The sequence below is a fragment of the Cornus florida genome, unplaced genomic scaffold (assembly GCF_030987335.1).
Source record: "Cornus florida cultivar Cherokee Brave unplaced genomic scaffold, ASM3098733v1 CherokeeBrave_3.0.0_Hap2_Chr03, whole genome shotgun sequence".
Taxonomy (NCBI): Eukaryota; Viridiplantae; Streptophyta; class Magnoliopsida; order Cornales; family Cornaceae; genus Cornus; species Cornus florida.
The window spans coordinates 95007528-95032692 of NW_026775573.1; the positions used below are offsets into that span (position 1 = coordinate 95007528).

Genomic DNA, 25165 nt, shown 5'->3' on the forward strand with positions numbered 1-25165 from the left:
AAGGATTTGTTGTTTCCTTTTCTTTATTTTTATGTTGCCTATAAATATACATGGTCTATGTATATTTTAGGGTGTGATTTTTATGAGAAGGAAAAAGGAATAAATTTTCTCTCTCTAGAAAATTAGGGTTTATGTTCTCATCTAATGGAGGCTCCCACAAGCCTAGTTTTCCAAGGTCATTCATGGAGGCATATGAGTGATTCCTAAAGGCAAAACAATTACCAAGAAGATGGAGATCCAAGGAGAATGCATCTAGCAAAAGGGATCTACAATAAGTGAGAACATTCACTTTAGAGGAGAGATCTGAGGTTTACTCAAACCTTGATGTAAGTATTCAATCTTTTAGTTGAATAATACATCATATTTTATTTTATTTTTTGCATAAAACTTGTCTCTATGTGATGAATCAAGATCTATGAATTTAAATCCCTCGAAAAGTTTTTAAAACTAGCACGTTTCCCAACACCTAGCTGATTCCATAACCAAGTTAACAGCTCGGTGCGAGCTTTGTGGCGAATGAAACAAAGACGGAACTTATTGGTGGTGCCGATGTCTATAAGCCTGTTTGCCGGCAGCACTATGCCAAAGGACAGGCTGTTATTGAAGCAGCAAGGGTTGTCCTGGAGTCTTATAAGGTAAAGAGTGACTCGTGTCTTGAGAAAGGAGGATGAAATGCACCAATGGAGCAGAATTGTTAAAATCTAAATATTTTGACACTGTAGTACCACTCAAAATATAACTTTGACACGCTAAAATAAAATTTTGCATTGGAGATGGTCTTACAAGTAGAAAGAATAGTAAACGTGTAGTACTGACACAATGCAGTGGATGATGAAGACTATCTCATTTCCATATCTCATCATCCCAAGGTGCACAACCCTCTTGTGCAATGTCGTTGATCTGAATTCCAGAATCATATATCACCCCATTAGACCAATTATCCAGAACCACATTCCTTGCCCACACCCACTTTCCGTCGTATCCGGACGTTATCACCATCCGAAACTGCAAAGCTCCCTCAGGAACACTACTTGCTGACCAAATACTCCCGTTTGCTCGGATCATCCAACTCCACTTTGTTGATCCAACCTATGAACAAAAATGCAAATTAAGTATAAGAAGAAATTCAACGATTGATATATGTGACACTTTTTTTTGTGTTCACCTGAGCTACATCAACTGCTACAATTTCAGTTTGGCCACCTTGGTTCAGGAATTTTATTGCTAAATAACGCTGCCTTTTGCTTGTTTCTTCTACCCGGATACACAAATTCCCATTTTTGTAGCCACAAGCTACTCTGCTATGTTGATTTGAAGCGTTAATATGTCAAAAGAGACGAATGTTATAGGACTACTACTAACAAATTTGAGGACACGAAAGTTTAAAATAATATTAAAAGGTTAAGTTGTTCTCACTTAAAAAAAACAAAGTCTGCTTTCCTATTTGTAATTCCCAACACCTTGATATATATATATATATATATATATATATATAAATATACATATATATTTTTTATGGTATAGATAATTATGATTTATTATTTTGGTAAGGATCTTAGTCAAATGTTGATTATACTGGTATTATACAGACTAAAATAATATTAAGAATTATTGATATGTGACCATTTGATTCCTACCCGTACAAGGCAATTGTAAAGTCTGCTTTCCTATTTATAATTCCCAACACCTTGATAAATATATATATATATATATATTTATGGTATAAATAATTATGATTTATTATTTTGGAAAGAATTTTAGTCAGATGTTGATTATAAAATGGACAGCGCTTAGCTACTGGTTAGAATGGTTAGAATCTAGTCAAATGTTGATTATAAAATGGAAAATGCTTAGCTACTTGAGTGGCTAAACATTGTCCTTATAAAATGTCTTTCATTTGTTCCAACTTCCTATGCATGTAGCATAGGTAGCAGACGGTTATTAGTATGTAATAGGCTTGGTTTTTGTGTGAAGGAGAAACTTCAAATGTGTTATATATATATATATATAGATAGAGTTGTGATCTATTATTTTATGAGAGAAACAAAATTCATCTATGCTTTTTATAATAATCTTTAAATTATTAAATCTAATCGGTGATGGAGAGATTTAAGGGCCGAATGCACGTGCCCTTGGATTTTCTCCCTCTCTTATATTCTATATATATATATATATATATTTATGAAAATATAGAAAATGTCCCTTAAAATTTTTCATTCTTCATAGACTATATGTTTTCTATTTTTTCTCCTAAATTGTTTCCTTAATCTTTATATTCTATATCTATAATTTAATTTCATTCCAAAAATATCACTGTATCTTTCTATATATATATATACACATATACTTATATGTATGTACATTATATTATAATTATATATTATGGCATAAAATAGTACAATGTGCCTCTTGAAATTTTTTTCTGGCTCGGTTCCTGAATCTAACAGTCAAATTTCAAACTTATTTATATGATTTCCTTTTAATATAAAAACACTCTCTCCTTATTTTACTTTTCAATTTTAATATTACCAATAAAAAGTAATTATATAGAAACCTCAATGTTCTCTCTATCAAAATTACCAGACCATTAAAAGAGAAATAATACTAAAAATAAAGAATATTTATTATACGAAACAAATTTAAAAGAGAAATAATACTAAAAACAAAGAATATTTATTATACGAAACAAATTTAAAAGAGAAATAATACTAAAAACAAAGAATATTTATTATACAATGAAACAAATTTAAAAGAGATGTCACTACCGTGCGCGCGCGCGTGTATATATATATATATATATATACATACCGAATATAAAATAAGCTAAATAGCATATTTGGTACCAAACGTTGGTAAAGGTATAATCTAATGACAAGAATCCCGCATCGGAACTCTTTAAGACTAATTAGTGAAATTCATCGAGCAATCCCCATGGTCTCTGGTCCTCCACTCTTCTCTGACCTTTTCTTCTTCTTTTATTAGGACGTTGCCTCTTTTGGCAGCTTCTTGTTTCCTGGAGCTTCTTTTATTAAGACGTACTAAAAAGTGTATCATGCCTAAATTTAACCGGGGTTTGCGACAATGAAAGGAAAAAACGAGGGATTCTAGTTGGAATTGAGATCTTCTCGGGGCCTTGGGGGCCATTTTAGAGAGAGAAAATGAGTGAAATTCTAGAGAGACAAGGAGAGTGCTGGGAAAATTGAAGGGATAGGAGGACGGTAAAGTTTCAGAACAATAGAGTAGAGGTGGTAATATTGTCATTTCACATTTTGTTTACATATATCAGCAATATATTTTTCATGGTTAAATAAAGTTAAGGAAATAAGAGTAATGATACTTTATCTGATTAAATTGGCCTACTTCTAATCCTATTTGAGTGCCAAAAATAAATATGAAAAGAATCTGAAGAAGTTTTGACTACCCATCTCTCTCTCTTTTTTATTTTTCTATTCATGTTATTCATTCTCTCTAACTCACGGTGAAGGGAAAACAAAGTATTAAAAAATCTATATTGGTTCATAAAATTAAAGGGGAAAATACATATATAAACGTATATGTTTGCTTGTAGATTGAAAAAAAAAACCCTAATAAGATTGAAGGAGAGAACCTGATTACTTTTTTTTTTTCTTCTTTTTTCTATTTTATTTTTTGGAATAAGCTTAATTTTTAGCAATTGCAAAGACGCAACAATATTGGTGATGAACAAGTAAATTTTGAATAAGCCTAATTTTATTGGTAATGATTAAGTATTTTTTTTTTATTTTAAAAATAAACCTAAGTTTTTGTAATTATAGAGACCATCAATATTGGTGATGCACAAATACAATTTTATTATGGTCGTACCATAGTCTTATGATGGAATACCCCATCTATATAATTTTGCATGGTTTAACATTGTAGGGCTTTTCTGGGTTAGGGAAAACCCTCAAAATTAGGACTTTTATGTTTATTTACTTTTTGCTTTAATTTTGTTACAATTTTGCTATTGTATAATACTCACATGCGTATTTAATATTATTAATATTTGTATCAGTTTAAAAGTAATTTTGTTCAATTTTGCAAAGTGAAAAAGAGAGAACAGTAAGTCAGAAAGAAAAAAAATCAAAGAAGCAGCATAACAGAGAGAGGGAGGTGCCGTCAAAACTTCTTTAGCTTCTTTCCATATTTATTTTTTGAATGTTTAGTGCACAAATAAAATATCAACAATTTCGGTAGTTACCTAGGCCAATTTATCGAACAGAATATTATTATTCAGGAAATAATAGTAAACTCGCATTTTTCATACTTTTCATACTTTAAAAATGAGGGTGTGAGAGTAAAAATGAGTGAGGTTTAATACGAGAGCAATAAATTGAAACCTCGCAGGGCATTCAACTCTTAATTATATATTTGATGATTTTGTGTAATTAAATGAAGTAAAGAATGTGAAATTTAGATATGCTCACCTTTTATATTCCACGTCAACAATTCCAAGTCTTAGCATGTCTTGGCCGATACCATTCTTGGCCATGGCCATGAAAGCACTGCTGCTGAGAACAAAATCTATTGGGTTGTTGTGATTGAGATCAGTTACTGTCACTTGAGTCCCTTGTTTTGTACACAGTTTTGTGTGCTTGCATCTTATCTGCAAATATAAAGTTACCGCAATCAAAACAAAAATTCCACAACGAAAAATTAGAGAAAAAAAAAAAAAAAAAAAAAATAGTGTGCATGTATTAATTGTCACACAATCACACACACCTGAAAGCATGCACCACAACCAGCTCCATTTTTGTAATGGTTGGGAACGGCAGCTGCAAGGGCTCCACCACTGAAGTCCATAGCCAATGAACCATACCCACAAGCTCCAGCTGCATCAATTTTCATTTTATAATTTTTTTTAAAAAAAGGAAAAGAAAAGAAATACCCACTAAATTAATATTTTAGTGAATTAAGATATGGATTTATTTTAAGCAATGTTGGATAGTATCCAATCTACATTTGGAATAAGAAGAAATTTAGGAGTAAAATTTTTTCAAATTTCAAATTCAAGGCACTAATTCAGTGATTTAAGAAAATTTTAAATTCAATACACTAATGCAGTGCTTCCAAACACAACATAAATATTTTTCTTTTGGAATCAAAGAACAAATGAAGAAAAAACTGAGTCTTACATGAAAGTAGAGAAGCTTTGGTGAAGTAAGCAACCTTGGCTTGATGCAGACATCGATCACAAGCATTGGTATAGGATGCAAGGAAGAGGAGGAAGAAAAGAAACAGAGACATTATTTACTTGAGAATGTGTTTGCGAGGAGACTGAGGTTGATGATATTGTTGGAAAACGTACTAGTTTTAAAAACTTTTCGAGGGATTTAAATTCATAGATCTTGATCATCACATGCAGACAAGTTTTATGCAAAAAATAAAACATGATGTATCATTCAATTAAAAGATTGAATACTTACATCAAGGTTTGAGTAAACCTTAGATCTCTCCTCTAAAGTGAATGTTCTCACTTATTGTAGATCCCTTAGCAAGATGCATTCTCCTTGGATATTCATCTTCTTGGTAATTGTTTTGCCTTTAGGAATCACTCATATGCCTCCATGAATGACCTTAGAAAACTAGGCTTGTGGGAGCCTCCATTAGATGAGAACATAAACCCTAATTTTCTAGAGAGAGAAAATATATTCCTTTTTCCTTCTACTAAAAATCACCCCCAAAATATACATAAACCATGTATATTTATAGGCAACATAAAAATAAAGAAAAGGAAATAACAAATCCTTCTTAATCTCTAATTCATATGTCTCAAATCTAATATGATTACAATATCAAGTTGGGCTATGAGTGAGAATCCATTGGGCCTATTATTTTATTGGCTACAATGAATTAATAATTGGCCCGGTCCATGGACCCAATTCAATTAATTCATAAATTAATTTCTACTCCACTAAAAGAAATTAATTGAACTCCAATTAACTAATAAATAAACTCTAAGTCAATATTGCACTTTGACCGCTCTATGCTTAATTAGTTATCGGATAAATAAAGCCATCAATCCGACTACCTAATTAATATATTTATTTTGGTACCATTGATTATTTCTGGCTCGATCACAATAAAACATTTGTTTGACAAAAATAATAATTTAAATAAATAAATATATAATAAATCATTTTGTCTAAAAACATACGGAGGCCTTCGAATTTATTTTGTCATCAACCATAATCAATACAAAATAAATACAAGTAGCAATGATACAAATATTGAAAATATAACCCTCTAACTATTAATTACATAACTACCCAAAGTGTCGGTCTAAGGATCCCGAAGAATCCGCCGAACAAATCAAAGTAATTATTAATTAATAAAAGAGTCTATACTTTTCTCATGCTTAAAAGTCAAATGCCATGACGGTGATATGGAACAATTGCAAACGACGGCTCTCGCAATATATCTCAACCTAACGCGGATCCCGTTCTAGTCTTAATTAATTATGAGTCCATTCATAATTATCGACTATGAACAATTTATAATTACTATTATATATTATGCATTGATTGCCATCACATACATATATATAAATACTTCTTGTAATTACAGGGATACTATCAATTTCATAGTGAATCGAAACATAATACATTAAATTCACCAATTATATAAATCATAAATATTTCAGATATGTCAGGAACATATGTTACTATAATCCAGATAGGAATTTGCTATGCCAGGGCATATAAATCCCAACAGATATACCCATACATATATATATACACAGACTTAAGGAGAGTGGTGTCGTCTAGTTTAGAAATTGAGTAGTTAATACTCCGATATATATATATATATATATATATATATATATATATATATATATATATATATATATGAATTATTAATAAATAATAGTTAAAGAATATTTATATTCTAATCAATGCAATAAATAAACCCATGGATCTAATTTATTACAAGGTTTGAGACATGCTAATAATAAGTAGGCGTAATCAAAATGTTGAATAAAATTGACGTGTTTAAGTAGGTTTATTTAATTACTTGAAAACTAGCTTGTTATTGATGGAGATCCTAAGCGCACATCACAACTTGAAAAACAGATCTAAAGGTTTAAGATGGGATGCAAATGCAGAGACGAGCACTTGCGTATACGTGGCGGGATAAAAGAGAGACACGATTTTGTGTGTGACCGACACTTTGCCCATCTGTTAACAACTATGACTTGTGTTGTTAGATATATATGATATAACTATATTTGTATTGTATCAAGCTTTGAACCTTTAACTCTCTTGTTTTTGGGAGGCCATGTTTGTATCACATGAAATTTGGACACTATTATTAGACATTCACATATATATAAAATTGTCGAGTCAAAATTCATATTCAACGATGATAAATTGGAGTTGAGATCAACCTGATAATGAGTCTTACTTTTATTGGATTGATTTTGTTGTGAGATGTATATGTACCACTCATAAATGCACGAATCTTTATAAATATGGTTTATTTTTAAGGGTGTCATACCCAAGAGACTCTTGTGTAAATTAAATTTGTTAACAGATTTTTTAAATTCCAAATTAACTTGAAAGTAGGATTATCGAATTGTGATGATTAATTCTAAATTAATTAAGTAGAAAAATAAAATAAACTAAAGAACAATGATTAAATAGGATGTAGAAAATAAAGAGAGAACTAGGGGAATGACTTTACCACTAACGTCCCACCACCAATTAATTGCATCAGTTTATTGGAGATATATGATATAACATGCACAGGGAATAAATCATGGTTACAAGCACATATTAATTCGGCTAGAAAATAATATAATTTAAAGTTAAGTATGGACTATCTTCGATTAGTATAAACCATGTACTTATTTACTTTACTCTAGGGTGTAGCATGGTCTATCTTTTCTAGGCATAATCCATCAAATTTCTGACATTATATTCAGAGAAATACCATTGTATAATCATCTCATTTACAATTACAAGAAGTGAATGAGTTGTGTTCAATCACAAGATTAAAATATCTAAGACAAGATAGAAAAATATTTGTAATTGAATTAAAACTCTAAAACCGATTATTATTGAAAAGTCAATTAAAAATTCTACAGATTACACAATCATGCATGATAAAAATTGTTCTCCAGTAAATAAATACAATCAACCAGTGTGCTAAGATAAGGCTACATCACAATCCTAGCAAAGCGTTTAGCCAAGCATAACTGAAGTAGAATTCTTCATGGTTGAGGAAAATATCTTCGCCGCCATGGATTGATCCCATATGCGGTTAACATCCAATATTATTTATTATTAGCATGAAAAAATCTGGAATAAAATATTGAATAATTGAAGAAATGACTTACCTTGAGTATCAATTGAACCAATTTGTACACACATAATATTCGAGCTGTAAGCTTAGGCCTGCTTTTCCTGCAACAAATTAATTAAATTCACTACACATATATACTTATTAATTTGAAGCTAGAACCTACTGTGTGTGTGTATATATATTCTGTAAAATACTAAAATCATGGAGCCAACAAAAAGTTATGTATTAACTAAGATTAATCCTGAAGTACATATATTAAATATTAAAAAAAAAGTATATATATATATATATTAACAACTGAGGTCGGCCATTTTAATATGGGCTAAAAATAAAATGTTGTGTAGGTACTTAATTTTAAAAGGAACATGAAGTGAGTGATGATCGAGTACGCAGCTTTCCATAAAGTATGCAACAGGGATCAAGAAAATAGCAGAAATAGAGTGTCTGTATGTGACGATTAGCAACTGGTTTATTCCTTGATTAAGGACCTTCTTAAGAAATATGTTGACAACGGCCAAAGCAAAATCAACACTCACCATTGCCAAAACAGGCTTCCACTGCTCATAACAACTCATGGATTTCACCACTGATCAAGCCACGCCCCTCTTCTAGCTTAGCTTGTTTATGTTTTCTTTGGTTTTAAAATGCATTGCAGTTAGACATACACATATATATACACAATATATAAACGGAAGGTCCTCCATCCCAAAAGTACTGGGAATATATTAGGGGTAGGCAAAAAAATTCGCGAATCCGTGGATCCGATCTGATCCGTGCAGATCGGATCGGATTGGTGAACCCACGGATCCGTGACAGATTCAAATTTTTTGAATCCGTAGTTCACGGATCAGATCATGGATCAAACTATTAAAAATCCGATCCGATCCGTGAATCCGATCTGTGGCTGATCCGTAGCAAATATATATATATATATATATATATATATATATATATATATATATATATATATATATATATATTGTTGGGATTTATATGCCCTAGCACAGCAAATTCCCATTTGGATTATAGTGACATAAGTTCCTGACGTTTCTGAAATATTTATACTTTATACAATAGGTGAATTCAATGTATTATGTTTCGATTCATTAAAACGGGACACCCAAAGAATTGACTGCTGAGCCATATGAGGTAGGAAACTCTTAAGTACGGTTCTAAGGGAAGGAATTGACCCGCCTATTCCGACTGGGGGGAACAAGCCATTCGACAGGGAGATTCTGAAATTGCAGAGGCTTGGTTCGATCAAGCCGCTGAGTATTGGAAACAAGCTATAGCGTTTACTCCTGGTAATTATATTGAAGCACATAATTGGTTGAAGATCACGAAGCGTTTCGAATAAAAGAACACCCTGTTTATTTATTATTTATATTTGTTATATTATAATTAATTGTTTGTTGGTACTATCAGTCAAATAAAAAGGATCATTCTTCTGTAAGAACAATCAAAGAATTTCATTCTATCCCTTCTAAGATAAGAATCTATAAAACTATCATAGAAGATCTGTATTAAATACCATTGAGCAATATCATGGTGTGGACACTTTCTTAGAAGATCATTATATCTCTCCCATGCATTATGGAGCTGTTCTCCTAGGATTTGAGAAAATGCCATGATTTCTCTTCTCATTTGTGTGGTTTTACCCATAGTGTAATATTTCTTCAAGAACTCCTGTTGCAACATGTCCCATATAGATATGGAATTTGTTGGAAGGGACTGCAACCAAGTTCTTGCTTTGTCCTTAAGAAAGAATTGGAAAAACCACATTCTAAATGAATCATTGGTAAGAGTGGTCAACTTGGAAGTTGAACACAATTCCAAAAACACATCCAAGTGCTTATAAGGATCCTCTGTTGCATACCATGGAAGATAGGAAGCATTTGGATCATAGCAGGCTTGATCTCAAAATGGGTTGCATCAGCATCCGGAAAAATAAAGCACAAAGGGGAAGTATATGTGGTAGGAATGAAATGGTCCCTCAATTGTGGTTATGGTGAAGGAATAGGTGGATCCCGTTCTCCATTACCATTTCCATTATTACCCGGTGCATTACGTTGTTCAACCATGTTATCAGAGGAACTATATATATTATTCAAATGTTTTTTAAGTTTTCTTAACTGACTCAAAGTTCTTTCTATTTTAGGATCATGCACTAAAGGTTTTGACCTATTTTGGCGAGTTAACATGCACTGGTTCCACTAATCCTAACAGCAACAAAAAGAAAGTATTCTAAGTAACAGAAAAATAGTAAAAACTCACAAAAGGTTTAATAAACCGAAGCTTTTTATCCCTTAAGCGTCTTTGTCCCCACTGCTAATTTATACCTGAAAACAAAAAGAATTAAGGTGAGATATCAAAAAGTCCGAAGACTGGTAAACCAAAATAAACTAATTAAAAACTAAACAAAAACTAATCTCCCCGGCAATGGCGCCAAAAATTTGTTATGTCTCGCAATAGAACGATTCCGTATAGGATAGCTCTACGTAAAGAGGATGTCGAACCCACAGGGAAATGAGATTTGCATTAGTCTTTATTTTAGTCCTAATGGTTTACAGGTAACTTGGTTGGAAAGTTTGTTGGTTGTCACGATTTGACAAACTAAAATTAAAACAAAATATTTAACTAGAGCAAATTAAACTAAATTAAATGATCAGAGAGAGAAAGTCTTAGGGCTTTGACTTCACCACAACCATCATATTATGGTCAATTGAATTAACTCTATGAATTTAACTAATTATGTTTTCAAATGAATTGAACTCAATAACATTTGTTCAATTCGGAGTTTAAAGAAAGATATTTTATAAAATTAGTTAAATATAACCTATCTGCGGTTAGAGAGGATTATCCATCTACCTACTCTAACTACTTTGTAAACAATCCACATTTCCTAAGCATAGACTATGAAAACATTCTTTTGCAAAAAAACATTAGAATACCATTATATGACCTTTATTCTTGTGTCTGGCAGGGCTCCGCCAGATACCACACAACAAGATAGGTTGGGAATAGAACATAAACTATTACATCTAAGACAAGGGAATAACAGTTTATATTCTACTAGAGCATGAAAACCACTTGAGTTGTCTCAAGTGCTTATAGTCATATAATCAAGAAAACATCATATATTAAAATAAAATCTCAGAGTTAAAACAATCAAACTATAATATTAGATTGGTTTACATCAATACCCTAAGAGAGGAATTAGCTACTCATGACGAGGTTGGATATCATCTGTGTTGGAGTTGTCTCTATCGTTACAGACGACACTTCTCTTCTCAGGATCTTCACTTTCAAGGTTATAGGAACCCTAAAAGCCAGCACGTTACCAGCCTTCTGAATAACACTGTAAATAGGAATTGAAATTTTGAACCTCTTCTATTAAGGCTTGCGCCTTCTTTTATAGAAGAAAATAAGGATCTGGTGGGCTTTTAGGTCTTCTGGCCCATCTGAGATGAGATACGACTGATAAAAAGAGCAATACCGTACTTTAAATCTGACATGTCATTGGAAGGCTTGAGCTTTAAGAACAAAAGCTCAAGCTTTAGGGTTTAGGCTCGAGCTTTAGGAACAAAGCTCGAGCTTCTCTGGATTGATGTTCGAGCTTCAAGAATTGGTGCTCGATCTTCACTTTGACTTTTAGCCAAATTTCTTCAACTACTTTCCGAAACGTCTTTTTCTTCAACACTTAGAATATTTTTGGGGTTCATCTCTTTTAACATTGCTCGATCCAAACTTCATGGGTTCGAGCACTATGTACCAAGCTCAAGCATTTGAGGCTCAAGGCTTGAGCATCAGTGGATGGTGCTCGATCTTGGAGGTGAGGCACGAGACCTGGGAGCATTACCTTTCAATTAAAATCAACTCTTTAAGTTCTGATGCCTCATGCTCGAGCTTGAGGGTTAAGGCTTGAGCACCCTTAGGTAAGGCTCGAGCACCCTAAGTTAGGGCTCGAGCACCAAGGTACAAGGCTCGAGCTTTTAGGCCTTATTGACTTTTCTTCTTTTCTTTGTTGTGATGCTTGAGCCTCAACACTTAACCTCGAGCTCTAGGGCTTAAATTGCTTCAAACTTCACCATTTAAGCTCTCGGCTTGCTTTGAATGACCAGCAACGATTCTGTAAGCTTTGATATCATCACAAAGTCTCAGTTTTAACCATTTATCTGGGAAAGTACCTACAAATACACATTAGACATAAATTAGTCTAACTATGGATAGAAGTATCACTTTAGGCCTTAGCATACACGTATTTAGGGGCTCGAATATGCATATATTCAGCACTCATCAGTTTGTAGGTTGGTAGACAATCTATTCTTGATTTGATACTCCACACTTATTATTGCAAATTCCATAATTCTCTAGATTGATGTGTGCTCTCATTAGACCCATTTGTTAACTAATTAATGGATTATGCATTTATCTTGGTGGGTTGTTCTACACTTAGTTTACTTATTGGTTAGGTAGACAATTCACTCTTGCATTAGATAGTTCACACTTTTATATGCAAATTGTGTTTATGTTTGTGGCCACTGTAATACCCCTAATTTTAAAAGGATAGTCTCGGTATTTATTTATTTATTTTAATTGTATTTTTTAATTATTTAATTAATTATTTGACTAATTGCTTATGTGTTTAATTGAATTAGGTATTACTTGATTATTTGATTATGTGTCTATGTATTATTTGTATTTGTCTATGTGTTAATTGTTTAATTAGGTTATGTGCTTAAATGGTATTTTGATTAATTGTAAATTAAATGTTTTCTTTTCTTTTATTATTTTATTTTATTTTTCTTTTATGGTTATGGTTAGTAGTAATAGGATAACCAATTGGGTCCCATGGACTACTTGGATAGGAGGTTGGATGTGTATGAATTATTATCCATGGATAATATATGTATATATATAGATATATATTATATACATATATAAAAATGAAAGTAATTTATTAATTATTTTTATGGTAACTTGGGTAGTAATATTTAATCTGATGTATATGTTTTATATTTAAATAATAAATATATACATAGATTTGATACGTGTTATGTTTTAAGTTACTTTATAATATTATGGTAACTTAAGTATTATTGGATAATCCATTAATAAATAATGGAATGTGTATAATTTATTTATTTAATAAACATATACATAAATTATATACGTAACATATTTTACTTACCTTTTTAATATATATATAAAAGAGAAAGTAATTTATTAATTACTTTTATGGTAATTTGGGTAGTAATATTTAGTCTGATGTATATGTTTATTTAAATAATAAAAATATACATAGATTTGATACGTGTTATGTTTTAAGTTACTTTATAATATTATGGTAACTTAAATATTATTAGATAATCAATTAATAAATAATGGAATGTGTATAATTTATTTATTTAATAAACATATACATAAATTATATACGTAATATATTTTGCTTACCTTTTTAATATTTTTATTTTCATTTTTTTTTAAGTTGACTTGGATTGGGAAAAGGGTTAGGGTTATTTTATTTAGTCTATAAATATATAGCTATAGGTTGTAAAAGGGGGTTAGAAATATTCACGTGATATATACTAGAGAGATAGTGTTAGAGAGGGAAGGAGGAAAAGGAAGGAATGAGGAGAAAAACCCTTTGGAGAGAAGATCAAGGAAGAAGAAGTTTAACTTTCGATCCGAAAGTTTAAGGCAAGTTCTTCTTCTATCTCTTTCCCTTTGATTCGTGTTTCTGTACATGCCTAGGAAATTTCAGGATTTATTAAACACATAAAATTAAATAATTATGCATGTTTAATTGGGTTAGAATATAGGTTTTATGAAATTGGTTCATATCTGTTCTTGTGTTATGAATTGATAAAATGCATGATTTTGATTTGATTTCTTATGTGAATTTTTACATGTTTAAATTACGTATTTTTCATATCTGTGGAATGATGGAACGTAGAAACATGCCTAAGATTCCTAAACATTAAATAGGGACTAGGTTTGGGTTTTAATAAATTTAAATAAACTCAATCATAATGATGCTTGCTATTTGAATGTTTTAAACAAACGAATGGATTTAATCTTTTAAAATATTTTAGCAATTGAGATTAAATGTGTAGGATGAATTGGATATAGAGAATCCTTATTTAACGGTATAATAAAATATCATCATGTATAAGATTCAGTTTGTGTAGGACATATGATATAGGAAGTTTAAAGAAATAATAAGTCATTTTTATTATGTGATAACTTGACATCATATTTATCATAGTTATTTATGGAATGTTTGATGTATTTCCTTAATTGTTACATCAATTGTTGGATTGTGTGGTTTAATGCACCGGTATGAGACGGTGGCATTTTAGGAATGGATTAACTTATCAGTTAAGTCCTACCTATTTTATATAAAGGAATGGATTAATTAAAATGTTAAGTCCTACTTATATTTAAGTCAGGTCAGCTGAATAAGTTGAATGACTTATGGAGGATTAATTTATTATATAAGGGAATGGATTAACTAAAATGTTAAGTCCTACTTATATTCAAGTCAAGTCAGCTGAACAAGTTGAATGACTTATGGAGGATTAATTTATACTGGATAGGATGGTTACTAGATTATATATATATAAGTATGGTGCCATGATATGAGCTTGAGTCTCAGGATTAATGGTTAGGGCGCGTATATCGCCAGGGATGTGTAGCTAGATATAGTGTAGTTGTATACCCTGGTAGGTTTAGGTACTCATGCCCACTATATGTACGTTTTGCATGTTGCCTATTATTCAGGTTGAGACAGCCCTATAGTCTAGTGAGGTTCCTTTAATGTGTATATATATATATACGGACTACTAGTTACTGTTGGATTGACTAGGATGTATACGTGTATCGGATCTCTGTTTGGACTGTAGTAGAGTAGAACTTGTTTGTGGGCCTGACCCACCATTATTTTTCAGGTGTTCGTCACGAATAGAGGTTGTTCGTGCTGAGCGGGAATCAGTCTACTTCATTCTTCCGATGCTACATAAGAGTTCCTTTATGATTCAGTTTCCTGTTTTAGATTACTGTCATTTGTTTAGTTTGGATTTTCTAGGGGTCCACACAGTATGGATTCCCGAGTTGTATTTTGGAGGATTAGTTGAATTAGAAGAGTTTATTAATTAATGAAAATATATTATGAGGTTTATTATTAGATTATCATTTTAGTTTCTTGTTAGCATTTTAGTTATTCTTCTTTATTCTTTTGTACTTTGTGTTCGTTTATTATCAATTTGTTTTGATATCCTCGGGTATTCGGGTGGGCCTGGCCAACCCGCATTCGGAAATTCGGGGGTATCACAGTTGGTATCAGAGCACTCTAGGTTCAAGTGTCCTTAGGAGTGTCTTTCGTTATGTGACTTCCGTGTTGCGTCTCTTAAAACTTAGAGCCCATATTAGGATTCGTTGTACTTTATTTACGGTTTGTTAGGAGGAGCTGATGTCAATTATATTCTGTAGTCATAGAATGGTTGGCACTAAAAAAAGGATGGGTTCAAGGCGAAAGCAATAAAGACCCAAAGGAGTAGAGGAGTATGTTATCGATTTCGTTGCCAGAAAGCAGAGTTAAGGATTGACGGTTTAGGTTCGTTTGGCGTTACTTTAAAAGTATAAGCCAAGGAAGGATTTAGGTGTACGTGATAGGTCACCGCATATCGAGACCAACACGACTTCAGTTGATCTCAAAAAGGAGACAAGCAAGGAGTAGGAGCCGAAGAAGATCCTAATGGAGGAGATTTATGTGTATCCAATAGAGAGGGTACTAAATCTTGAGGAGGGATGATTGTGCGAGGTGATCTGAATTGCTAGTAGTATAGCGAATGTTATTAGTAGAATTGTGGTTGATCAATCTACAAATAATTAAATCTTTCTTATCATCTCTAAAAGAGGTATATAAGAAGTATTGTTCAGAAGTTTGGGGATCGAATGTGTTCTTATCAGAACGAAATACATAATTTTTAAATCACATACAAAAAGGCATTGGTATTATGTTGTGACATTCTAATTCGATTTATAAAGTCAAGTAAGACAGTTTATATTCCGCATATAAGGACGATGAGGGTTAAGCCCTTTGTATTTGTTTAGGAAAACATTTGTGCTTTTAAGCGATGTTTTAAAGGATATGTTTCGAGGTTGAATGATTATTTACGAAACTATAAAAGGAAATTTTGAAACAATCTAGTAAGGTTGATTTCAAAGGAGACTTTCTTTTCTAGAAAGAACGATGTCCTAAGTAGCGCTATTTACGCTAAATTTGTGAGCATACGGTCATAGGATTTGGTAGATACACATAAATCTAACCAATCTATTGGACCTGGACATGTGTTATTATGGTGTGTTTTGGGATGGGATAATTAAACCATCACTACGAGTCAAACAATCTAGAATGATTAATTTGATATACTTTACGTCAGGTATGGATTCGTATCATATTACAACGCCATGATATTGGTGATTGTTAATGTTTCGGTATGCGTAAGGTAGTGGTAAATAAAGATCACTAAAACGCCATGATGATATATCAGAGGTGCTGGATTTGCTGAACATCTTCTTGAAAATTTCAGAAGTTGTTACCAAGTCAGAAGGAGGATTTAGTACTGGATTAAGTACTTATTGGAATGACACCAAGTGAGGATAGGAGACTGAATAACTATTCATCAGTAAATTCTTAATCAAGAATTTATTCAAGAGGGTGTGTCATGGGAGGAATTTGCTGGTGTTGCACATGGAGGAGGAAACTAAATCTCTTCATTTCCATAAATAATATGGAATTATTTTTTTTTAGTCACAATTTGCAACAATTAGCTGTTGCAAGGAAATTGATGACTTATGTAGAGGATGGGAAGATTTCATATTCTTTTGAAGTTAGATAAAGAAGTCGGATTATCATTAACTTGTCTTAAAGAAGCAGGGTGTGTCAAAGACAAGATGGTGAGACCAAATACTTATATAAAGATGAGGTGCATGGTATGTATGGAAAGGTCGTAGTTTGTTGACTTTTGTTGAGTTAAAGTCATAGTTAACTATTGATAAATTGAATTACTGATTGATTTTTAATATCGGCAAGTTTATCACAGATCAGTGGTGGATAGATTTAGTTACAGAATTCGCTTTTGAAGATGCTCCAATTTAAACAATGGGTACAGACGAAAGCTGGTGGTACCGGACTAACGGTACTTTCTGTAGACAAATTTGATGGAGGATGCAAGGATTGAGTTTCACAACTCTTAGTTCTTTATTCACCCTAGTAGAAACATGATGCTTCACAGTATGAAGCAGATGTTTGGAGGACAGGCAGGAAGAGGAATATAATGTCTAAGTCTAATATTTATTAAATAGTAGAGATGGACCATCAGAGATCACTGGATTCTTGCAGCTATTTTCTATACTGAAGTGGAAATGACAAAGCATTTTCACGGATTTAGTTGAGGGATTGCTGATTTGATGCAAGGGTCAAGATTCTAGATGGGATATTGGTTGACTGATAAAATTAAATCAGTTTCATTTTGTCTATTTTGATCGAGTTGGTAAGATATCAGTTCATACAAATATAACGGATCACGAGACGGCATAGATGGATGCAAAGTGTGAATAATAACACTTGTTATTACCAAGGTAGTTCAGGAGGTCAATTTTGAATATCGGAGCTGACCCTAGAGAAGGTGTTACCTTACTCAGATGGAGTTTAAGGTACTGGAGGAGGAGTTAGTAGTTTCTATAAATAGTGATATGACTGTCGGGCAACTGAGATGGAAATTTATAATTTTTCTTGGTACACCCAGACGGTTAGAAGGTACATCACGACATCAAATGTCAGTTTTGGTGAACAGGTACGGATAGGGACGTGTATATAATTGCCCTAAGTGTAAAACCTGCTACAAAGGTGGAAAGTTGATCATTAGATATCATAGGAATCTTTAGCCACTTCCTATAACAAATATGGAAGTTGAACTAAACATGAGTGATAGTTGGTGGGAAGGATCGACATTGATTTGGAATTTCAATTTTCCATATGGAATCCGAGTGGTGGATTGAGAAAGATCGCTTGAGGACATAAATTTAAGTGATGCTTATTTTAGAACTTCATAGTAGTTATATAGTTCAGTGATAGTGGTGTTATAGCATGTGGATGTCCATATTAGTGGATGCAAAGTGCTATTTCGAAGGAGCTTTATGAAGATTTTAGAGCAGCAGTTCTACTTCATATATATAGACGGAGGAATTAATCGAGAGATTAAATTAGACCATAAAGGATATGTTTGAGGCGTATATCCTAGATTTTCATGGACTGTTGGAAGTGTTTACTTCACTTGTCGGAATTTTGTCTGTGATATTGTTGGCACAAGGAGGTTAGTGTGACAACTTTGGAGGTTTTGTATCTTTCACAATGCAGACCTCTCATTTGTTGGTTGGAAATGGAAGTAAGGGTTGTACAATCAGACCTCGACTTCATTTAAAAATATGTCAGAAATAGATACTTCCCTTTATATTGAACTGCGCGCGGTTGGGAGGCAACAGTAGGATGTTGTAAATAGTTGAACTCGTATACTAGAGTTTTTCTATCAGGGAGTAGTTTGCTCGTTCTGTTTTCTATGTAGGAAGAAAGGCGATTTTTGGAGAAAGGTCAATTTTACTTATTACATTGACTTTTAGAAGATTGTGTTTCGCAATTGAGGCAGTCACCTCTGAATTAGCGTTACCAAATTATTAGCGCTGGGTGTATAGGAGTTTGTGCGTATATTCTATGGCACTTGGAGGTATGTATATCATTCCCTTGTCGACATAGGAGGATTACGTTGTTATTTGATACAACATACGCATTGTATGATTATTGTGTTTCTTAAAATATAGGAACTCTGTATACCACTTGGTATATTGGAGTTAAGTGAAGCCTTTATAGTGAGGTTGCGTCTATTTGGGAATATGAGGATGTTTTTCGCTCACAGTTTCCAAGTATAATGGAAGAAAATAAGGGCGAATTCCGAGGACGGAATTCCTTTTATTAGGGGGGAAGAATGTAATACTCCTAATTTTAAAAGGATAGTCTCGGTATTTATTTATTTGTTTTAATTGTATTTTTTTAATTATTTAATTAATTATTTGACTAATTGCTTATGTGTTTAATTGAATTAGGTATTACTTGATTATTTGATTATGTGTCTATGTATTATTTGTATTTGTCTATGTGTTAATTGTTTAATTAGGTTATGTGCTTAAATGGTATTTTGATTAATTGTAAATTAAATGTTTTCTTTTCTTTTATTATTTTATTTTATTTTTCTTTAATGGTTATGGTTAGTAGTAATAGGACAACCAATTGGGTCCCATGGAGTACTTGGATAGGAGGTTGGATGTGTATGGATTATTACCCATGGATAATATATGTATATATATAGATATATATTATATACATATATAAAAAGGAAAGTAATTTATTAATTATTTTTATGGTAACTTGGGTAGTAATATTTAATCTGATGTATATGTTTTATATTTAAATAATAAAAATATACATAGATTTGATACGTGTTATGTTTTAAGTTACTTTATAATATTATGGTAACTTAAATATTATTGAATAATCCATTAATAAATAATGGAATATGTATAATTTATTTATTTAATAAACATATACATAAATTATATACGTAACGTATTTTACTTACCTTTTTAATATATATATAAAAGAGAAAGTAATTTATTAATTACTTTTATGGTAATTCGGGTAGTAATATTTAGTCTAATGTATATATTTATTTAAATAATAAAAATATACATAGATTTGATACGTGTTATGTTTTAAGTTACTTTATAATATTATGGTAACTTAAATATTATTAGATAATCAATTAATAAATAATGGAATGTGTATAATTTATTTATTTAATAAACATATACATAAATTATATACGTAATATATTTTGCTTACCTTTTTAATATTTTTATTTTCATTTTTTTTTAAGTTGACTTGGATTGGGAAAAGGGTTAGGGTTATTTTATTTAGTCTATAAATATATAGCTATAGGTTGTAAAAGGGGGTTAGAAATATTCACGTGATATATACTAGAGAGATAGTGTTAGAGAGGGAAGGAGGAAAAGGAAGGAATGAGGAGAAAAACCCTTTGGAGAGAAGATTAAGGAAGAAGAAGTTTAACTTTCGATCCGAAAGTTTAAGGCAAGTTCTTCTTCTATCTCTTTCCCTTTGATTCGTGTTTCTGTACATGCCTAGGAAATTTCAGGATTTATTAAACACATAAAATTAAATAATTATGCATGTTTAATTGGGTTAGAATATAGGTTTTATGAAATTGGTTCATATCTGTTCTTGTGTTATGAATTGATAAAATGCATGATTTTGATTTGATTTCTTATGTGAATTTTTACATGTTTAAATTACGTATTTTTCATATCTGTGGAATGATGGAACGTAGAAACATGCCTAGGATTCCTAAACATTAAATAGGGACTAGGTTTGGGTTTTAATAAATTTAAATAGACTCAATCATAATGATGCTTGCTATTTGAATGTTTTAAACAAACGAATGGATTTAATCTTTTAAAATATTTTAGCAATTGAGATTAAATGTGTAGGATGAATTGGATATAGAGAATCCTTATTCATCATGTATAAGATTCAGTTTGTGTAGGACATATGATATAGGAAGTTTAAAGAAATAATAAGTCATTTCTATTATGTGATAACTTGATATCATATTTATCATAATTATTTATGGAATGTTTGAGGTATTTCCTTAATTGTTACATCAATTGTTGGATTGTGTGGTTTAATGCACCGGTATGGGACGGTGGCATTCTAGGAATGGATTAACTTATCAGTTAAGTCCTACCTATTTTTTATAAGGGAATGGATTAACTAAAATGTTAAGTCCTACTTATATTTAAGTCAGGTCAGCTGAACAAGTTGAATGACTTATGGAGGATTAATTTATTATATAAGGGAATGGATTAACTAAAATGTTAAGTCCTACTTATATTCAAGTCAGGTTAGCTGAACAAGTTGAATGACTTATGGAGGATTAATTTATACTGGATAGGATGGTTACTAGATTATATATATATAAGTATGGTGCCATGATATGAGCTTGAGTCTCAGGATTAATGGTTAGGGCGCGTATATCGCCAGGGATGTGTAGTTAGATATAGTGTAGTTGTGTACCCTGGTAGGTCTAGGTACTCATGCCCATTATATGTACGTTTTGCATGTTGGCTACTATTCAGGTTGAGACAACCCTATAGTCTAGTGAGGTTCCTTTAGTGTGTATATATATATATATGGGCTACTAGTTACTGTTGGATTGACTAGGATGTATACGTGTATTGGATCTCTGCTTGGACTGTAGTAGAGTAGAACTTGTTTGTGGGCCTGACCCACCATTATTTTTCAGGTGTTCGTCACGAATAGAGGTTGTTCGTGCTGAGCGGGAATCAGTCTACTTCATTCTTCCGATGTTACATAAGAGTTCCTTTATGATTCAGTTTCCTATTTTAGATTACTGTCATTTGTTTAGTTTGGATTTTCTAGGGGTCCACATAGTATGGATTCCCGAGTTGTATTTTGGATGATCAGTTGTATCAGAAGAGTTTATTAATTAATGAAAATATATTATGAGGTTTATTATTAGATTATCATTTTAGTTTCTTGTCAGCATTTTAGTTATTCTTCTTTATTCTTTTGTACTCTGTGTTCGTTTATTATCAATTTGTTTTGATATCCTCGGGTATTCGGGCGTGGGCCTGGCCAACCCGCATTCAAAAATTCGGGGGTATCACAGCCACATCTAGATTGCAATAATGTATTTCCTATTAATGGAAAGTAAGTGGTTAATTATATGAGCTTAGTGGTAATTCCAACACCTTAAGACCTTTCTTCATATCTCTTAAATCCCTATCTCTCACTAGTTTACTTTACTTGCATTTTAATTAATTGCATCTTAGTTTAATCGACCAACCAACCTCCCTTTGACGCTAGAGTCGAAGTTAAATTCCAACACGTATAATCTCTGTGGACGATTCCTACTCACTATACTTCATTAGTTGTAGTAGTGATTTTTATAAACATAAATTTGACTAAAAAGGCTTCCAAAACCACATTCATATTTTAACCTTGCGAAGCGACCTCTCGCATTAAAAAGTCCGTTTTCTAAACACTTAGGAAGGGGCCCGTCACAATCAAAATTGACTCGAACTCCGTATATTGAATCATTTTTTTTTATCTATAAGCTATTACAACTTACAAGTTACAAGTAACATTAAATTCTCTAACGTTGTGTCTATTAATATGTAGTTGTCCTCACAAGGGTTAACCTAAGTCACACAATCCTTCTCCGCGCGCGCTTTCAATCAAATTATCACTGCTTATGACTTAATTCTGTCACTCTCATGCTTCTGCTTTTGAATTTGCTTTCGCTCTCGCTCCTGCTTTATGTGACTTAAGGGTCAACCCATGATGAGATAGACTTTGAATTCTTGGGAAACCTAAGTGGTGACCCTTACGTTCTTCACACGAACGTGTTTAGCCAAGGCAAGGGAAACACAGAGCAACAATTCTACCTATGGTTTGATCCAACTGCTGATTTAATTTCCACACATACTCAATTCTCTAGAACCCCCAACGCATTATGTAAGTGCCCCAAAAAATACCCAAAAGTACTAAAACTTAAATAATAACAACTTTTCAAACTTTAGTATCTGATTTAATTTCTCTCTCCATTTCAGCCTCTCTGTGGGTGGCACACCCATTAGAGAGTTCAAGAACTCAGAGTCAATTGGTGTTCCATACCCAAAGAAATAGGCAATGAGGATATACTCTAGTCTATGGAATGCGGACGATTGGGCCACGAAAGGTGGGTTGGTTAAGACTGACTAGACTCGAGCACCCTTCACCGCTTCATATAGGAACTTCAATGCCAATGCTTGCATTTGGTCTTCTGGAGCATCTTCTTGTAGTTTTGCTGGTTCTAGTTCTAACTCATAATTCTCACAAGAGTTGGACTCTACAAGCCAAGAGAGGTTACATTGGGTACAAAAGAACTACATGATTTACAATTATTACACAGACACCAAAAGGTTTCCCCAAGGCCTTCTTCAGGTATGCAACATGTCCTAAAACATTTAAAGCAAAACCATATGTCAATTTCTTTTTGTTATTGGCCAAGGCTTTAATTTCATGATCTCATTGTATTCATTTAATTCTTTGTAATCCCACAATCTAATTATATATTCTTTCTTCTTCTTGTTTGTTAATCAATTCGATAAAACAAATCCATTATAATTTTGAAATTTCATCAATTACCACTTGCAAAGAACAGGGGAATAAGGGCTCAATTTGGGTGTCACTTGTTCTAACTTGAGCTATATTTAATTTCCCTTAATTAACAGTGTATCAAATTATCTAATCAGTTCAACTAAATTAGTTTCACAAGCCAATTTGAACAATACCCTTTCCTTAGTTATGGAGAGAGAAGGGATTTCTCCAAGTGTTTACAGATGGGAGTTTCTTTTATTTCAAATTTGATAAGAAGCTCATTGTTAACCATGTTCTTGCCTCAGGCCCTTTCTTCTTTCCTGGAAGACCCATCCAGTTGCAGAGATGGCACCCAAACCTGACACATGATATGCAAAGCAATCACTTAGTGCATACATGGGTTAAGCTCTACAACATCCCAATCCAATACTGGACTTCTAAGGGACTTAGCCAAATTGCAAGTGCCCTTGGAAGGCCACTTCATGCAGATCAAGCTACTAAAAATAGAGAAAAGCTTAAGTTTGCTAGAATTTGCATTGAACTTGACCTAAAGTCACCTCTTATCAGGTCTTTTCCCTTAAGGACAGGTGATGGAAGAACTCATCAGATTAAGGTTGAGTACCAAGGAGTTCCAAAGCACTGTTCTATGTGTAAAAAAGTTGGTCATACCTCTGCCATTTGTGCCCCAATAAAAGAGAATACACACAAGCAGCATGATATATAACATGATTGGAGACAGTTTCTAGTAATAAAGACTTAACTAATAGGGGCTCTGCTCTTTCGGCTGATCATAGAGGGGAGTTACAACAATCACCACCTATGAGACAAGCTCAAGCAAATGTAAACTCTCACAGTAATCTGAAATTGCATGATGGTCCCCTAGCAAAGGCCATAGCCATCTGGAACCACCACATCCTTTAAAAAGGCTTTCTTTGTTGCAGGCCAAGCAGCTGGCCAGATCATCTTCTAGTGAGCAAAAAATAGATCATGATAGTGCTTCAACTTCATTACTCATTACTAACCAGTTCCTACCACTCATTGATGATTCTTACCAAAAAGACAATTTGGAGGCTTCGGAGGCTAAAGTAGTGCCAGAGCAGTTGGGGAGTTAGACAAACAATTTGGGATCCCCACATGTTGAGCCGGAGCAATCAGTGTCACTCTCTTCTTCCTCATCAAAGAGCCAAATAAGTTCAGCTACCTCTAAAGGAAGAAAGAAGGTTGGGACCAAGAGGAAGGACAAGTTAAAAGGAAAAGGGCTTCCGACGCACGTGCTACCCTTCAAAGGGCTTGGACATCTGAAAGTGTAATACCTAGGGTTGCAACTCGGGCGGGCCCAAGCCGAATTTACCCGAGCCCAGACCGCATTTTTATGTGCTTGGACAATGATTTTTTGTTCTGGGCTTGGGCCTGGGCTGAGTTTATTGAGCCCGAATTCAATTCGGGGCGGGCTAGGGTAGATATGTTATGAAGCCCGAAGCCCAACCCAAACCCGCCCGAATTGCTAAAGCCCGTTCAACCCGCTGAAAGAACCCGAACATCAAGCCC

At 32.8% G+C, this 25165-nt stretch overlaps 1 protein-coding gene, 1 non-coding gene and 1 pseudogene across 2 annotated transcripts; 2 read left to right on the forward strand and 1 right to left on the reverse strand.

Annotated features, from left to right (window-relative positions):
- Positions 1-843: 843 nt before the first annotated feature.
- On the reverse strand, positions 844-5274 carry LOC132298863 (expansin-like A1). The gene is made up of 5 exons (XM_059795194.1): positions 5154-5274; positions 4741-4850; positions 4446-4624; positions 1166-1298; positions 844-1089 (listed from the first exon to the last, which is right to left on the reverse strand). The coding sequence occupies exons 1-5, from the start codon at positions 5263-5265 to the stop codon at positions 844-846; spliced, it is 780 nt and encodes a 259-aa protein (XP_059651177.1). The 5' UTR covers positions 5266-5274.
- Positions 5275-9862: 4588 nt separating this feature from the next.
- LOC132302063 (small nucleolar RNA R71) lies at positions 9863-9968 on the forward strand. The gene has a single exon (XR_009480720.1). It is a non-coding gene; the product is annotated as a small nucleolar RNA R71 (small nucleolar RNA).
- Positions 9969-22179: 12211 nt separating this feature from the next.
- Positions 22180-23479, forward strand: LOC132301803 (xyloglucan endotransglucosylase/hydrolase protein 22-like; annotated as a pseudogene).
- Positions 23480-25165: the final 1686 nt, after the last annotated feature.

What these genes read in the sequence shown, in the direction of transcription:
- LOC132298863 (XM_059795194.1), bottom strand. Translation starts at nt 5,265, where the DNA reads ATGTCTCTGTTTCTTTTCTTCCTCCTCTTCCTTGCATCCTATACCAAT. An exon ending in CAAAGCTTCTCTACTTTCAT is followed by an intron (nt 4,851 to 5,153) that starts GTAAGACTCAGT and finishes AAATTGATGCAG; the next exon opens with CTGGAGCTTGTGGGTATGGT. An exon ending in GTTGACGTGGAATATAAAAG is followed by an intron (nt 1,299 to 4,445) that starts GTGAGCATATCT and finishes TCAACATAGCAG; the next exon opens with AGTAGCTTGTGGCTACAAAA.